The sequence below is a fragment of the Squalius cephalus genome (genome assembly GCF_949319135.1).
Source record: "Squalius cephalus genome assembly, chromosome: 18".
Lineage (NCBI taxonomy): Eukaryota > Metazoa > Chordata > Actinopteri > Cypriniformes > Leuciscidae > Squalius > Squalius cephalus.
The window spans coordinates 33,226,675-33,245,915 of record NC_137139.1 but is presented as its reverse complement, the minus strand read 5'-3'; the positions used below and the strand labels follow the sequence as shown (position 1 = coordinate 33,245,915).

At 35.5% G+C, this 19,241-nt stretch overlaps 1 protein-coding gene across 3 annotated transcripts in view; it reads right to left on the bottom strand.

The window, feature by feature from the left end:
• Positions 1 to 3,535: 3,535 nt before the first annotated feature.
• Positions 3,536 to 19,241, bottom strand: part of LOC307146155 (cyclin-dependent kinase-like 5) — a 68,953-nt gene continuing 53,247 nt past the window's right edge. The window contains exons 13-19 of one of the 3 annotated variants that reach the window (XM_079850012.1): positions 17,712 to 17,813; positions 17,360 to 17,465; positions 16,051 to 16,144; positions 15,120 to 15,225; positions 13,957 to 14,076; positions 9,588 to 9,776; positions 3,578 to 4,153 (exon numbers count right to left, since the gene is read on the bottom strand). In XM_079850012.1, coding sequence (XP_079706138.1) covers positions 3,839 to 4,153; positions 9,588 to 9,776; positions 13,957 to 14,076; positions 15,120 to 15,225; positions 16,051 to 16,144; positions 17,360 to 17,465; positions 17,712 to 17,813 — 1,032 coding nt within the window. In that variant the 3' untranslated portion in view covers positions 3,578 to 3,838. Of the gene's footprint in view, positions 4,154 to 9,587; positions 9,777 to 13,956; positions 14,077 to 15,119; positions 15,226 to 16,050; positions 16,145 to 17,359; positions 17,466 to 17,711; positions 17,814 to 19,241 lie in introns of all 3 variants that reach the window. The other 2 variants (XM_079850013.1, XM_079850014.1) reach the window with 2 other exon arrangements.

The following is a 19,241-nucleotide window of genomic DNA, read 5'->3' as shown; positions in this document are numbered from 1 at the left end:
AATAAATGTGAATTGAATTGAATTGAATTGCTGTGTCTCTCATTATTCTAGCAGTGATTCACTGTACTTACAGAAACACTCTGCGATTTTATGTTCTAACTTAATGGCATTTTTTAAAATATAAATCATTCATTCACGGTAAACGACATCGCTGTGTAACAAACTTTTTTCCTGCTCTCGGAAAATGTAAGATATTTTTATAAAAAATAGTGTGTGTGTGTGTGCGCGCGCGCGCCTGTATCTCCAATCAAAAGTGTTTTCCAAAGACCAAGAAGTGCTAAAGAACAGTTCATGTTTGATTTAGTTTTTTCTTTTATTTATTCATGGATTTATTTAAATGAGATCATCATCATCTGAACTCGTCTGTAGTCGAAGAAACACATGATTATAGAGTAAAACACCTTCCATCATGAAGCGAGTGACAGTAGAAGAGACAGATGAATCAACAGTGATGGACCAGCGGATACTGACTGATATTAGTCAGATTTATGATCAATATTCTCCATAATCTAATTCCCTACATCCCAGTAGAGCTGCACGATTAATCAATAAAAGATCGCGATTTCGATTCAAACACCCACAGATCTTATTCCTCTGTCTATTAAACCTCTCAAGAGTCCGATCACAGGAACATTCAGATCTGTGTTCTGATCACTGATCTATATAGAATGGCATTATATAGATCAGTGGTTCTGATCCAGAGAGAGCCGTTGTCATGTATAGATATGAAACAGCTTCACAAACAGTCTTTTCAAGCATACAGCATCGATATTTACAATAAATCAAATCATCACAAAAATACTGGGATAACAGTTTATAGTTCAGATATGAACACTGATGTCAACAGTATCAATATAGAGGAAATCACCTTCTGAAAGTAAATAAAGATTGTCTCAATTACAGCGTTACACCAGTAGGTGGCGACAAGTGACCGTTAAAAATGTATTTGTCATTGAATCATTCATTTAAGAGATTCGTTCAAAAACGCTGATTCATCCACTAATGAAAGTCATTGAATCATTTAAAATCAATTCATTCAAATCAATTAAACATTTTTTAAATAGACTGCAGCAATTAACATTTAATCAGAACCTCTAGTAAACGATGTTATTTTTAGTTATGCTTTTCTGAATCTCGATTTGAAACAAAATAAATGGTGATTCTCAGTTTCTCCATAATCGTGCAGCTCTACATCCCAGCTAACAAATATATGCTCTAAGAATGTTTTGCTAACACATCCATTAATCTTTAAAAAACAATTTTAGAACGTTTAACTGTGAATGTTAAGGGAACGTTCCGTTTGATAATTCTACAAACATTATGGGAACATTTTAGAACATTCTAAGAACATTCAAACCTAACATTTAAAAAAAAAAAAACATTCCATGAATTCTGAATAAATAATGTTTTGAGAAGATTATTAAACACCAGATAATGTTCTGTTAAGAAGGTTTTATTCATAACTCTCCAGAACATTAGATAACAACTCTGAGAACATTCCCTGTTAGCTGGGCTATATCTGAAAGCCAGATGAGATGCATATGGCTGATGCGTAATCATGTTTTCCAGGAGATCCTGGCGTTTGACATCTCATGTACTCGACTGACATATGAATCATAAAAGCACATACACGCAAAAACACGCTGAGAGGGCACAATACGCCTCCAGGTACCTTGATCTTTATTTAGAAGGATTATCTGGCGAATGTGAAATTACATATTGCATAAAATTAATGAATTATTATTATTATTATTATTATTATTATATCTCCTCCTCGTGAACACACACTGGCTCTATTTCCCTAAACAGAAACATTAAATGATCTAAAGAGCTTCGACATCTGATATCCAGATATTGCATGTAAAAGTGTATTTGCAGTGTTCAGAGAACTCTATACCTGAGGGAATCAAAGACTGGTAGATTTAGTAAAAAGTAAACTTGCTTTAAAAATGAAAAGGCATCATATGCTTGGGTTTGTTTTTTTTGCAGTGGATCTCGATGGCCAGCAGGAGGCGCCACACCATCTCCTATGATTTGGTCAGATTTGGTCGATGTTTTTGCTTCAATTCTCATTTAAAAGGCTTTGTATATGATTTGTACAGACTAACAAAAGACCCACACCAAACCCAGACAGCGCACGTACGTTTTCATCCGGACAATGACGTTCACAATGAATTAATACACAAATGTGCCGTTTAAAGCAACATGCGTGCGCCATCTGGGGAGCAAACGTACACAGAATCACGCAAACGTACGCATTCTTACCATTAATTACTGTTATTCTTAATATCTACTGATATTCACTGAATTGTAAACAGAAAATACTCAAAGACAAAGTCATAATATCTACTGTAGTCTTATTCTAGAACTATAAAATGAATGTCAATACTGTCATCTCTACTTTCTAGCTAAATATAAGAGCTGTTATGCAGAATCAGATAATATATATATACTACAACCAGAGTAGAAACTAAAGCCTGCACGTACAGTGCTATACATTTATATATATATATTCATATATATATATATATTCCCATTTACATAGAGCTATATAATCTTCTTTACTGTAGTAATCCAATAACAAAAAGTACCGTAATTACATAAATCATACAAGAAGTGCTATCAAATATTAAAAACTAAAAAAAGCCAACAAAAATAAAGATGGGGACATGTAGGCCTACCCTTAAAGGGATAGTTCACCCAAAAATGAAAATTAACCCATGATTTACTCTCCCTCAACTCATCCTAGGTGTATATGACTTTCTTCTTTCAGACCAATACAATCAGAGTTATATTGGTTATGAAAATATGGATATTATTTATTATTTTATTGATATAAGGCCTTCAGAAGGCCTTTATTAACCCCCCGGAGCAGTGTGGAGCACTTTAATGATGGATAGATGCACTTTAATGATTGATAGATGCACTTTTATGATGATAGATGCACTTTTATGATGGATAGATGCACTTTTATGATGGACAGATGCACTTTTATCATGACAGATGCACTTTTATGATGGATAGATGCACTTTTATGATGGATAGATGCACTTTTATCATGGATAGATGCACTTTTATGATAGATGCACTTTTATGATGGACAGATGCACTTTTATCATGACAGATGCACTTTTATCATGGATAGATGCACTTTTATGATGGATAGATGCACTTTTATGATGGATAAATTCACTTTTATGATGGATAGATGCACTTTTATGATTGATAGATGCATTTTATGATTGATAGATGCACTTTTATGATGGACAGATCCACTTTTATGATGGATAGATCCACTTTTATGATTGATAGATGCATTTTATGATGGATAGATTCACTTTTATGATGGATAGATTCACTTTTATGATGGATAGATGCACTTTTATCATGACAGATGCACTTTTATGATGATAGATGCACTTTTATGATGGATAGATGCACTTTTATGATGGATAAATTCACTTTTATGATGGATAGATGCACTTTTATGATTGATAGATGCATTTTATGATTGATAGATGCACTTTTATGATGGACAGATCCACTTTTATGATGGATAGATGCACTTTTATCATGGATACATGCACTTTTATCATGGATAGATGCACTTTTATCATGGATAGACTCACTTCAAAATAGAAACAGCCATTCGCTGCCATTATAAAGCTTGGAAGAGCCAGGACATTTTTTAATATAACTCAGATTGTATTCGTCTGAAAGAAGAATGTCATATACACCTAGGATGACTTGAGGGAGAGTAAATCATGGGCTAATTTTCATTTTTGGGTGAAATATCTCTTTAATTCATTAGAAGGAAAGGTCCATTAGGGGGCGCCGTTCACAGCGCAGTCTCTTTAAGGTCATTCAGGTTTGGCAAACGCGAGCGAAAGTGTCGAGCGAAGCCCGGTTTGGAGGTGAGCTGCTCGGGATACGGGTTTCCCTCGGGACGGCCCAGAGCGCTGGAGTGCCAGCCGGACTCCAGGGGCCCCGGGGCCGACGCGTACGAGGCTTGCCGACTCTTGGCCTGCATGAAGCTCCCGGGTTTAGAGGAGGACTGAGGAGGAGGAGGGTAGTGGAGATCTGCTGAGGTCTGGTTGGAGGAGGAGGAGGAGGAGGTGGTGAGATGAAGAAGCTTCCGCAACGACCTCAGAGGCTGAGACAAAACACACTTATTATTGATTACATTTATTCAGTTGTTTAAAAGATATTTTATATGTAATTTATACATTTAATCTGATACATATATTTATTAAGTACACATAATATGATACATATCTGATTCTACATAGTTGCTCTTATATTTGGCTTTATATATAACATGTAATTTATTAACATAAAGACTGAATCTTTATTTATATATATGCACTTTTATTTAATTTATATAATTTATATAATTTAAAATGTATAAATTTACAATTATTAATTATTATTAATTATATACAATTAATTATTCCTATATTTATATAATTTACATAATTTATGTGTAATTTACTGCAAAATCTATAAAAATCAAAAACTGAATGTTTTTATATAATTTATATATAACTTATTTGTATGTAATTTAATGCAAAAAAAAAATCAAAAACTGAATTTAATAAAATTTATTTAAATGTACTTTAATTTAGCTAATTTATATATAAAAAATATGCAATTTAATGCACAATTTATAAAAATCAAAAACTTTGTTTTTATATAATTTATATATAATTTGTTTAGATTTAATTTATTGCATAATCAAAAACTGAATCTTTTTATAATATACATATATTTTAATTATATAATTAATGTAATTTGATGCATATAATCTGATACATATTTCTATTAATTACACATAATATGATACATATTATCTGATTCTGCATAGTTGTTCTTATATTTGGCTTATACATAACTTATATGTAATTTAATGCATTATTTATTAAAATGAAAGACTGAATCTTTATATATACCTAATATATTTATATTTAATTTAATGCATAATTTATAAATATCAAAAACTGAATGTTATTTTTTATAATTTATATATAATTTGTCTAGATTTCATTTAATGCATAATATATAAAAATAAAAAAATGAATCTTGTTATATACTTTATTATTATTCCTATATTTATATAATTTACATACCATTTATTTCTATGTAATTTATTGCATAATTTATAAAAATCAAAAACGTTTTTATAATTTACTTTTATTTTAATTATATTATTTATATACAATTTATTTCTATGTAATTTATTGCATAATTTATAAAAATCAAAAACGTTTTTATAATTTACTTTTATTTTAATTATATTATTTATTATATACAATTTATTTCTATGTAATTTATTGCATAATTTATAAAAATCAAAAACTTTCTCATAATTTACTTATATTTTAATTATATAATTTATATATAATTTATTAATATGTAATTTAATGCATTTTATATATAGTTTATTTAAACGTATATAATTCATATATAACTTATTTGTATGTAATTTAATGCATAATTTATGAAGTCACAAACTGAATCTTTTGATTATATAACACACTGAGCTGTAACCACACAAGTGTACTATTAATAAACATTAATACTGTGTAGGTTTTCCAGAACTAGCTGGTGAGAGTCATTTAACAATTCCAGGTGTTATTTCAAACATTAAATGTAATTTAATATTGATAAACATGTACTATAATAATATATGTATATAATTAATAATTTATAGTTAAATTGCATCATGTGATGTAACTGTAAATTATTATATTTTTTATCACAATAGGACTGTTTTTAATGTATTTATTTGATCAAATAACTTTCCTTCCTTGTTTCATTTCTGTAAATGCAGATATACATGTATTTCTTTTCTATAAAGCGCTGTTTTTAAAAGGTGCTATATGAATAAACTGTGTTTCACATTGTACTGTTCACCCACAGACAGAATTTCATTTAATAGAAGTTTGTTCATATTTTTTGATTGATCCATGCAGTAATTCAATCAAATTATGATCAAATACAGGAGAATCTCACTAATATGACTCATAAGCCCTATTCGGACGGGATTAGCTTTACCAGGGTAGATGGAGTGTAATTTTACCACAGGACGCCTGTAATATTAATGGCCAGTTCTCACAGGATCAGAGATCTCAGTAAAACCAGCAAAAGTGGGAGAGTAACTCGATTTACACACCGCCGTCACTCCTGTCGTCGTGTGTGTTACGCTGCTTCCTGATATCACGTGCGCAAACACTATATGTATATATATAAAACAGTTATGTCCAGTCGAGCGATGTATTAATTAACTTCAGATTGGATTGTGTTGGTAATGGGCTCTTATCTAACGCTAAAAGATGTTTCGTTCCTCTAAACAAGTGCTGTCGATCTTCTCTCTGATCTGAATGGTGTGTGTGAAACACTTGAGTTTTGCCACAGACTCGTCCCAGCGTCTAGACTGATGCTTTTACAAGCGTCTCCATACTTGAAAAACCGCCGAAAACTACTTTTACACAGGAAATTATAAAATAATTACGTACAGTACTGTGCAAAAGTCTTAGGCATGTTAATATCCCCCACCCCAAAAATGTCCCCAAAAAATGGTTGTAAGTCAGTGATTTATATATTTTGCTGTCGTGTGTCAGTAGGAAATATCAGTTTACATTTCCAAACATTCTTTTAGCCATTAATTGTAATAATCCAGTGAGATTTGTGTCTGCACAAGGAGTCTGACAACAGCCGGTATGATCTGATCTCACCATCATCGAGTCCGTCTGTGATTACATGAAGAAACAGAAGAAACTGAGACAGACTAAATCCAGAAGAACTGCGGGAACGTCTCCGAGACGCTTGAAGAAACCGTCCTGCAAAGCTACAGTACTGGGAAAAGCACTGGCACTTGTGTTTAAATGCTGTAAAGTGAGAATGCTTTCAAAAATAAAATCACAAATTGAATTTATTTATGATTTAACTTCTAATAACTAATTCAAATCAATATATGGTGTAACGACCCTTTGCGTTTAAAACGGCTTTTGTCCAGGTACACTTGCGCACAGGAAGGTTTCTTCAAGCGTCTCGGAGACGTTCCCGCAGTTCTTCTGGATTTAGTCTGTCTCAGTTTCTTCTGTTTCTTCATGTAATCACAGACGGACTCGATGATGGTGAGATCAGATCAGACCGGCTGTTGTCAGACTCCTTGTGCATACACAAATCTCACTGGATTATTACGATTAATGGCAAAAAGATTGTTTGGAAATGTAAATGATATTTCCTACTGACACACTACAGCAAAAGATAGAAATAACTGACTTACAACCATTTTTTGGGGGGACGGGGGGGATATTAACATGCCTAAGACTTTTGCACAGTACTGTATATTTGCAGCGGGTCTATTCGCACGGGATTAGTATTACCTGAGAATAGGGCTGAACAATATATCTAAATTCAGTGTTGGGCAAGTTACTTTAAAAATGTAATTAGTTATAGTTACTAGTTACTTCTCACAAAATGTAACTGAGTTAGTAACTGAGTTACATCATTACAAAAGTAACTAATTACCAGGGAAAGTAACTATTGCGTTACTTTAAAAAAAAAGTTAAATGAATTAAATGGACACTAAATAGAATAAATTATTATTATAAAATATTGTACACTAATTCACACTATTTTAATGTTAATTTGGTGTGGGACATTGTGAGAGACACCTATTACCTTAAATATTAAAATGTTATCTTTACTATGGAACAACAAAACAATAGAAGGTTTAGAACTTTTAATATTTATTGCACAGTCAACAACTGGCCAAGAAATAAGTCTAAAAATAAATGATGCTTCTTAAGAAATGTACCAAAAATAAATAAACAGTAATAAAAAATATACATACACATACACTCTTTGTAGTGCAAATTAAAATGATAAAACTCACACACCTTTACAGCTAGCCTACTTGAAGTATTTTCTTCCTCACGAAAGTAAGCAGTTTAACAAAATGTGCTCTCAATATAATACTGAACAATGTACCAAAATAAACAATAATAATAAAATATAATTTTGGGGGGGTTTATTTCTATAACCTACAGAGAACTTCACCATCAGAGGTTATTTAAGCCAAATTCTAGTCGTGTTTGCCGCACGTGTTCACAACCGGTCAGATGTGTTCTGGGAACGTTCTCTGCAGGTTATTTTGGAGTTTTGTTTAATATGTAAACTAATTAAAACATTGCAGATGATACCAATATGCTACAGATATTATTCAAATGCTGAAGTGTGTAATTTATTTATAAACAAACTATATTATGCTCGAACACATTCGGTCTCTCTCGCGCACTTCCGAGCGCGCTCTCCAACATACACACCGGTCTCTCTCGCGCACTTTCGAGCGCGCTCTCCAACACATCGGTCTCTCTCGCGCACTTCCGAGCGCGCTCTCCAACGGTCTCTCTCGCGCACTTTCAAGGGCGCTCGCGGCGTTCGCCTCGCTTTTGTTCGCCTTGCTCTCGCCTTGACTCGCCATGACTGCCGGTCTGCCGCACATAATTAATTTTAAAAAGTAACGGACAACGCACCATATGGTACCGGTAACGGAGTTAATTTATTTAAAAAGTAATGCGTTACAGTATTAGTTACTGTCAAAAGTAACTGAGTTACAGTAACGCGTTACTAGTAACGCGTTACTGCCCAACACTGTCTAAATTATTAAATATCGCAAATGTATAAATCTTAATATGCATATTGCAATGGCTTGCAATATCAGGTTATGAACAAAAGACAAAGAGAAAATCACTCACTGCTCTCGGCTGAATAACTTCTGTAGCTTTAATAAGAATCAGTATGTATTTGATTTATAAGGTGAAAACTAAGCAGTGTTTTATTTTTACATTTGATTATTCAGTTTGTGTTGTTTAATAACCCTAATGTAGGATAACCTGAACCCCTGAACCCCACTGATGTTAAAATAACACTTCTTATATACAGTAAAACACTGATGTTCACTGTCAGAAGTTGAAGGGATGTTTTCTGGTCACAAAAAGAATGTGAAACACGTATTTAGGTTATATCATTTTAAATATATTTTAAAGATAATTAAGTTTATTTCACACACTTTAAGCATCATCGCATCGCATATCGAACATCGCGTTATTTAATGAGTTATTGCATCTGGCATTTTTCTTCAATATCGTGCAGCCCTACCTGAGGTCATTTCTCCGGACCTTTTTACTGAAGGTAGAAGTCTGCGTAATCTTCTAATGATCACTGAGATGCACATTCAGACGGGACTGAAATCACTGAGAAGCTCTGGTGTTTATTACTTTACCCCGACTCTCCATATTACACTAGTCCTGTCCGAATAGGGCTTAGTCACTCACTATTGATATCCATGAATGTGAAGAGCTCATTGTTTCTGCATAAAATGACTACATTTTTTAAATTAATACATTTTTCGCTAACTGTGATTTTTGTATAAGTGCATTTCTGAAATACATAAATTACGACAGTTCCCTCTGATAATAACAGATCACTGTAAATTGTAACGTGGAATTGCTGCTTTGAAACGATGTGTATTGAGAAAAGCGCTCTACAAATAAACGTGAATTGAATTGAATGTACTGTACCTGAGAGTGTGTATCAGGTGTTCTCTCTATAGGCCAGTCAGCGTCCCGCTCTCGCTCCTGATCCTGCTCTCTCTCTCTCTCCCGGCTGCGCTCCCGGTCCCGGCTGCGAGTGCGATGTCTGCTGCCCTGGTGTCCGTATGAGCGCGACGACGACTTTATCAGCACCGGATCCGGGCCCTCGCTCGGCACCTGACCAATCACACGCGTTACAGAGCTGTCAATCATACACACATTTAAATATTACAACTAACAGCCAAAATAACACACAGCGACAGCCCAGGAGAGAAGCATAATCAGTTTTTCTAACATGGGTTGATTTTACAAATATTCTGATTCTTCTTCTTAAAGGTGCAGTGTGTTGTTTTTAGCGGCATCTAGTGGTGAGGTTGCGAAGTGCACCCAACAGAAGTTACGGTGGCCGACAGGAAGTGATGTCGTCGTCTGAGACAGCAGAGAGTAGCCAGTTAAACACTGAGGTTTCTTTACAAAGGTAAAGTAAGAAATTAGGTTTACTTAATTATGCAGTAAAACGATATGTTACAGCAAATATTATTGTTACTTGTTCATCATTGTGTCAGTGTTTTATTCGCTGACTTTAGCTCGCTTCTTTGCACGAAGAACAACATAGTGACGAAACACGTTTGTCCATTCAGGGCCACTGTAGAAACGGTGTGTGTAAATAGAAATGCCTCATTCTAAGCTAATAAAAACAAAACGCTTCATTAAGTAAGGTCTTTACACACCACTGAAAACATAGTTATGTTTATGATATTGCATTTCTGTCAACAGATCCTCCTAAATATTACACAATGCACCTTTAATATAACTTTTTATTATGATGATGATGATTATTATTATTATGAACCAGATTAGACACAGTAAAATATTGATGGCGTTTCACACAACATCATCATATTCACCATCACCAGATCCAAGAAATCTGATTCCTGATTCCAGATGACTCCGGATAAAATCATCCCACCACTTTATTCAAAAGGTTTTCAATTCAATTCAAGGTTATTTATATAGTGCTTTTCACAATACTTTTCAAAGCAGCTTTGCAGAAATGTACAGCTTTACGTTTTTTTACTATTGTATTCTTAATATCTCACCAAAAAGTCTTATTACTATAATACAGATTTAAAATGATTTTTTTAAATTAAAAGCAGCATAAGCTAAAATCAGTACACAAAAGGGCTTTTCACACTTGAACTAGTTTACCCTGGGTCATGCTAACCCTGCTTCTGAATTACAAGTGTGAAACGGTCCTTTACCCGGGGTTAAAAGCGGTGCTAACCCTGCTTCTACATTACAAGTGTGAAACGGTTCTTTACCCGGGGTTAAAAGCGGTGCTAACCCTACTTCTGAATTACAAGTGTGAAACGGTTCTTTACCCGGGGTTAAAAGCGGTGCTAACCCTGCTTCTGAATTACAAGTGTGAAACGGTTCTTTACCCGGGGTTAAAAGCGGTGCTAACCCTGCTTCTGAATTACAAGTGTGAAACGGTTCTTTACCCGGGGTTAAAAGCGGTGCTAACCCTGCTTCTGAATTACAAGTGTGAAACGGTTCTTTACCTGGAGTTAAAAGCGGTGCTAACCCTGCTTCTGAATTACAAGTGTGAAACGGTTCTTTACCCGGGGTTAAAAGCGGTGCTAACCCTACTTCTGAATTACAAGTGTGAAACGGTTCTTTACCCGGGGTTAAAAGCGGTGCTAACCCTGCTTCTGAATTACAAGTGTGAAACGGTCCTTTAACCCGGGGTTAAAAGTGGTGCTAACCCTACTTCTGAATTACAAGTGTGAAACGGTCCTTTACCCGGGGTTAAAAGCGGTGCTAACCCTGCTTCTGAATTACAAGTGTGAAACGGTTCTTTACCCGGGGTTAAAAGCGGTGCTAACCCTACTTCTGAATTACAAGTGTGAAACGGTTCTTTACCCGGGGTTAAAAGCGGTGCTAACCCTGCTTCTGAATTACAAGTGTGAAACGGTCCTTTAACCCGGGGTTAAAAGCGGTGCTAACCCTACTTCTGAATTACAAGTGTGAAACGGTCCTTTACCCGGGGTTAAAAGCGGTGCTAACCCTGCTTCTGAATTACAAGTGTGAAACGGTTCTTTACCCGGGGTTAAAAGCGGTGCTAACCATACTTCTGAATTACAAGTGTGAATAGGTTCTTTACCCGGGGTTAAAAGCGGTGCTAACCCTGCTTCTGAATTACAAGTGTGAAACGGTTCTTTACCCGGGGTTAAAAGCGGTGCTAACCCTACTTCTGAATTACAAGTGTGAAATGGTCCTTTAATCCGGGGTTAAAAGCGGTGCTAACCCTGCTTCTGAATTACAAGTGTGAAACGGTCCTTTAACCCGGGGTTAAAAGCGGTGCTAACCCTGCTTCTACATTACAAGTGGGAATTGGTTCTTTACCCGGGGTTAAAAGCGGTGCTAACCCTGCTTCTACATTACAAGTGTGAATTGGTTCTTTACCCGGGGTTAAAAGCGGTGCTAACCCTACTTCTGAATTACAAGTGTGAATTGGTTCTTTACCCGGGGTTAAAAGCGGTGCTAACCCTGCTTCTGAATTACAAGTGTGAAACGGTTATTTACCTGGGGTTAAAAGTGGTGCTAACCCTGCTTCTGAATTACAAGTGTGAAACGGTCCTTTAACCCGGGGTTAAAAGCGGTGCTAACCCTGCTTCTGAATTACAAGTGTGAATTGGTTCTTTACCTGGGGTTAAAAGCGGTGCTAACCCTGCTTCTACATTACAAGTGTGAATTGGTTCTTTACCTGGGGTTAAAAGCGGTGCTAACCCTACTTCTGAATTACAAGTGTGAACTGGTTCTTTACCCGGGGTTAAAAGCAGTGCTAACCCTGCTTCTGAATTACAAGTGTGAAACGGTTCTTTACCTGGGGTTAAAAGTGGTGCTAACCCTGCCACTGAATTACAAGTGTGAAACGGTCCTTTAACCCGGGGTTAAAAGCGGTGCTAACCCTGCTTCTGAATTACAAGTGTGAATTGGTTCTTTACCTGGGGTTAAAAGCGGTGCTAACCCTACTTCTGAATTACAAGTGTGAAACGGTTCTTTACCCGGGGTTAAAAGCGGTGCTAACCCTACTTCTGAATTACAAGTGTGAAACGGTTCTTTACCTGGAGTTAAAAGCGGTGCTAACCCTGCTTCTGAATTACAAGTGTGAAACGGTTCTTTACCCGGGGTTAAAAGCGGTGCTAACCCTGCTTCTGAATTACAAGTGTGAAACGGTTCTTTACCCGGGGTTAAAAGCGGTGCTAACCCTGCTTCTGAATTACAAGTGTGAAACGGTTCTTTACCTGGAGTTAAAAGCGGTGCTAACCCTGCTTCTGAATTACAAGTGTGAAACGGTTCTTTACCCGGGGTTAAAAGCGGTGCTAACCCTACTTCTGAATTACAAGTGTGAAACGGTTCTTTACCCGGGGTTAAAAGCGGTGCTAACCCTGCTTCTGAATTACAAGTGTGAAACGGTCCTTTAACCCGGGGTTAAAAGTGGTGCTAACCCTACTTCTGAATTACAAGTGTGAAACGGTCCTTTACCCGGGGTTAAAAGCGGTGCTAACCCTGCTTCTACATTACAAGTGTGAATTGGTTCTTTACCCGGGGTTAAAAGCGGTGCTAACCCTACTTCTGAATTACAAGTGTGAAACGGTTCTTTACCCGGGGTTAAAAGCGGTGCTAACCCTACTTCTGAATTACAAGTGTGAATTGGTTCTTTACCCGGGGTTAAAAGCGGTGCTAACCCTGCTTCTACATTACAAGTGTGAAATGGTTCTTTACCCGGGGATAAAAGCGGTGCTAACCCTGCTTCTGAATTACAAGTGTGAAATGGTTCTTTACCCGGGGATAAAAGCAGTGCTAACCCTGCTTCTGAATTACAAGTGTGAAAAGCATTAAATACAACTTGCATATCACTCACATTTTACAATAAAGTGTTATTTTTTTAATTTTGGAAATGAGAAATTGGGGAGAAAATTTTTCAAATATCATAAATAATGTCAAAAAATCATAAAAATGATTAATTTCTTTGTTTTCTTCTGATTTTGGGGGAACATGATTTCATCAGTTTCACCCTCATGGATTTACTTCAGTCTGCTTCTGTGGATTTGCTAAATCAAATGGAAAATTCTTTCACATGCAAATCACAGAATGCAAATATGAAGTCATGCGTCCATCATTTGTGGAGTCAGTCTCAGATGACTGAATACATTACAGATCTGACAACCAATGAGGAGACAAATACCCAGCCCACTTCAACACAACCGATTAGTGTTGTTAATTCATGCAGCGAGATTAGCGGTTTAGTTGGCGGCGTGTTAGAGGCGTATGTATGGAGACTGCTGTATACCATGGGTGTGGCCACTAGGGGACGCACTCTCTCAGAGGAGCTCCTCGTGAAGCTCCTCTGAGAGTGAAAAAGAGGAAAGAGGGCTTTTCTCATGACTGGAACTTGCTCTTCAGTGTCTGTCTGTAATACAAGAGACACAAAACTCACACTGAGACTCAATACTGGAGATCTGCCACCCGACTCCACTTCTCATGATGTCTTTGTATCTGATTATGGTTTACCGTTAAGTATTACAAATAAAATAAATAAATTGTTTTAATTTTAAACGGGTGTACATTTTAAAATATGAATCATATTCATTATTCATAATCATTTTTTATCATGATGAATCCAATTAAATAGTGTGAGTTAGTTTTTATTTTTATATTTTCCATGTTTATTTTTTTTTTAAGTATTTCTATATTATTTATTTTATTTCCGTTTAAGTTATTTAGTAATTCAAGAAAAACATAGAAATGTTGCCTTGGCAACTAGCTGAAATAAGAAGTATATTTTTTATATTATGTTTAATTTTATTTCAGTTAATGTTTATTTTATTGAAAGTAAAGACAATGTTTTTTTAATGTTTTTTTGTTAACAATAATAACCCACAAAAAAGTGAGATTTTAACTCTCTAGAAACAATTTAATATTGATTAGAGTTTATAATTAATCATAAAAAATGATTCTAAAAATGTTTTGTTAAAAAGTTTCATTTAATGACAAATCCAATCTTTTTGACCATTCCTCACACAAAGCTAGCATATGACTTCAAAAGATTTGAAATAGAATGGAATGGAATGGAATGGAATGGAATAGAATAGAATAGAATAGAATAGAATAGAATAGAATAGAATAGAATAGAATAGAATAGAATAGGACTTTTATGCTGGTCCTATGCTGCTTTTTTGGAGATTTACAGATCTTGTCATAGAAAAGCGCAGCGTGAATACTCTAAATTTCTGCTGTTTTTACAGAGAGCAATAACAGCATGTGTGTTTGTAATGAAATAAGGGGAATAAATAGAAACAGAATTGATGAGCTGTCGGTTTAAAATGTCAGAGTAGCGGTTGAGTCGGGTGACAGACTCTCGTTTACGGACTGGGTTTAGACTCTACTATTCACTCACACACATTCACCTGTGATACATTAAACACACACACACACACACACACACACACTCACGGTTTGTGGCTTCTTCTTCTTCTTCTTCATGGATCTGAAGAAGCCTTGTTTCTCTTTCTCTTTGGTGGGTTCAGGAGGGCTCACGTCCAGCGTCTCAGACCCCGTCCTCATCAAACAACACACTTACAATGTCAATAAAACTGATGCTCACAATCTGACATTATATTATACGATTATTTCTATTAATATTTTGAATTGGCTTCTGTTTTATATTTTCAGTCTTTGTTTGAATTTCAGTTAAAGTGTTTATAATTTTTTTGTGTATCTGTCATTTTAACTAGTTTTTTATTTATTTGTTATATATATATATCGTTTGAATTATTTTTTCAGTGTTAGTTTTAGTTATTTTATTAAGTTATATTTAGTTATCTTAAGTAAGTTGTGGCTGCAGTTCACTTAACGGCCACCGGTGTCACTAATAACAAGAGTTTCTGAATTCTACACATAGCCTCTTTAAACTAAAAGAAAATTAGAAATGTTGCTTTGGCAATATTAATAAAATATACGTTTTTAAAAATATATATATATTTTATTTCAGTTAACATTTTATTTCAAGTAACAAAAATGTTTTTAAATGGCTTTAGTTAACAATAACCCTGCAAACTGCTCAACCTACAGATTTTAACTTAATAGAAACAATCAGTTTTTTTATATATATATTCTGACTCACTTCCTGTTTGAGTGTCTAAGATACTCAAAGAGTCAGAAAAATGCCTTTATTGCATAATTTCAATAAAACATCCCCCAAAATGTATTTATTCCTTGATTTGATAATTCTAAGCACTGGAAACTTATTATATATTGTTATCACAGAAAATGTTTTGATTTAAATAGAATTTTGGTGGAGCCAAAAAATAATAGTACATATTTTTTTAAATGCAACATATTTACAGAAGATGAAAAACAGAGAGTGTGAGTGCTTCATCCTCACCAGGGGTCATAGGTCGGTTGGTGTATGTTGTGGCTGTTGTCTATCGTGACCCCTGAACTCTCGTGGAACGAGTTATCGGGTCTGGGTGACGGCACTGGTGAAAACACAAAAACATGAACATACTGAGTGTGTAGAAACACAGAGACCTGGAACCAGTGACCTTTAAAAATAAAGTGTAACAAAAAGCGATATCGCACTGTTAAAATGCATGAAGTAACTCTTGCATTACTTCTCACTTGCTCTCTCTTCCAACAACAACAGTTTTGTTTCTTTTTATTCAAAGTGCTATTTCTTTTGCTGTTGTTTTTGATTGTCCGCCCAACATAGTTAATGACTATAATGCAGTAAATACTGCCGTTTTCTTGATTATAATGGAGCAATCCTTAGACACTGTCGAGCGCTGTGAGACTTCAGTACGGGGAGCAGAGAGGTTTTCAAATGCATTTGTTAATAGATCAATTTAAAAACATAATAAAAATAAAACATGTAACTTGCAGCGTGTCACCATAAACATTAAATGTTAAAATTAGAGCTGGCCAACGATTAATCACATCCAAAATAAAGGTTTGTGTTTACATAATATATGTGTGTGTACTGTGTATAATTATTTTGTATATATATAAATATACGTATATATTTAAGAAAAATGTGTTTTATATATATATAATATAAATTATGTATAAATATATATATATATATATATATATATATATATATATATATATATATATATATATATATATATATACAGTATATACATGCAAATATTTCTTAAATGCAAATGTGTGTATTTATATATACAAAATAACTATACACAGTACACACACATATATTACAATATTGTTACAATATTGTACATTACATATAATTGTTGCAGCCGTTTGTCTATAAGTGTTGTATTGGAGTTTATTTATTATAAGTTATGCATTTGTTTATTATTATTATTATTATTATTATTTAGTATGTGTGTATTTGTATTTATGTACTTATTTAGTTAATCCTCACGCACCTGTCGGGTTAGGGATGTATATGTCACCGCGTATGAGGAGGAGGAAGGACATGAAAGATCAAATGTCTGGATTTTTCGTTTGTTGAAATCATGAACTTAATTTAGAAATGTTAGGAAAATAAAGCTTATGAAATGAAGACTGCGTTTGGAGTGTGTGCAAAATAGCTAACCATCGTTCCCTGAATCCACGGCCAACATCGAAAGGCCGACACACAAACATTATGTAAACGCAAACCTTTATTTTGCATGTGATTAATCGTTGGCCAGCTCTAATTAAAATGAAACGAGGATTTGACTGACCCCTGTAGAAGCTCCCGACCCGTCTCGGCACAGATTCGCCGTACATCATGCGGTTCTCTTTGGCGGATCCGCTGTCATCCGCGAGCTGCTCGTGATACACTCCTCCCTGCAGCATCAACATTCGTCACACACGTGTTTCAAGCAGAACAAGTGCTCAGTGCAACACTAAGGACATTATGTGGCATGAACACTGACGGTTTCCCTCTGCATAAACTCCAAACAAAAGGAAACACAACTGAAATGCCACCTTCAAGAATGAGAGAGCAAAGCAAACAGGAGGATGGGCAGCAGAAGGAGGAGTATGGAGAGAGAGAGGGAAGGAGAAAGAGATAGGAAGCAGGATGGTGCGGACCTCGCTTTTTTGCCGTGGTGTGTGAAAGCTGGTGGTGTTGTCCCGTGTGGACTCCCGGATTAAAGGTCGCGTGTGACTGACCTCTGCGGCCGCCGGGTCGCTCTGTTTATGGAGAGATGAGAGCAGGAGAAGCATAAAGCGCTCAGCACACACTCATATGATCACTGACTCACACACACACACACACACACACACACACACACACACACAATCTGTTCCAAACACTAGTGAGCTGCCTACCTAGACCACATGCTTAGACCTCATACTGTACACACACTAGATATATAGATAGATGATAGATATATAGATAGATAGATAGATAGATAGATAGATAGATAGATAGATAGATAGATAGATACATAGATAGATACATAGATACATTCATAGATGCTAGATAGATAGATGGATGGATGGATGGATAGATACGATAGATAGTACGATAGATAGATAGATAGATAGATAGATAGATGGATAGATGGATAGATGGATAGATGGATGGATGGATGGATGGATGGATGGATGGATGGATGGATGGATGGATGGATGGATGGATGGATGGATAGATAGATAGATAGATAGATAGATAGATAGATAGATAGGAAGCTCAATAAGCTTTGGAACAGATGTGTAATGTTTACAGGACACGCGTCTGAAGGGTGTCACACACCGGGCGAGAGCGCAGCGCCACGTCTTTACAATTCTAACACCTTGTTTTCTATGAGTGAGTGTACACACACCGACAGCGCCATTCCAGCACCATTTACATAGTTTTATATTAAATTTACATCATATTTGTCTCATATCGTCATTAATGTATATACTGACTTCACCCTCCGCTGCAAGATGCATTTAGTTTTACATTCATTTACAGAAATCAGCTGTGTGGAGGAAAACTGCTGATGTCGGATTTTCAGGAGAGATTCTCAATTCATTCAGTTACGGACGCTCTGAGGTAAAGTGTTCAGACTGCAGACTCAGCAACGATTGTATTTAATTGTACAGGACAGTCATAACATAACAATAACATCTTAATGTCATAATGTCCTTAAACATAACAATATTGCTGGCCATAAACTGAGAAAGTGCGCGTCCGGTGTGCGACCCCTTTAAGACTTCATCCAGACCAGGAATGGGCATCACCCTGATCCAGACCCAGCACTGAACACACTCTACACTCTCACAAATGCTGACAGGCCTCAGGAAGCAGGCAAAACACTTAAAGGGATAGTCCACCCAAAAATGAAAATTAGCCCATGATTTACTCTCCCTCAAGTCATCCTAGGTGTATATGACATTCTTCTTTCAGATTAATACAATTGGACTTATATTATAAAATGTCCTGACTCTTCCAAGCTTTATAATGGCAGTGAATGGCTGTTTCTGTTTTGAAGTCCATAAAAGTGAGTCTATGCATTATAAAAGCTAGAATTTTACTTTGTAACATGTTAAATACGGATATTTTTCTTACACAAATGCACCGCTTCGCTTTAGAAGGCCTTTATTAACCCCCCAGAGCAGTGTGGAGCACTT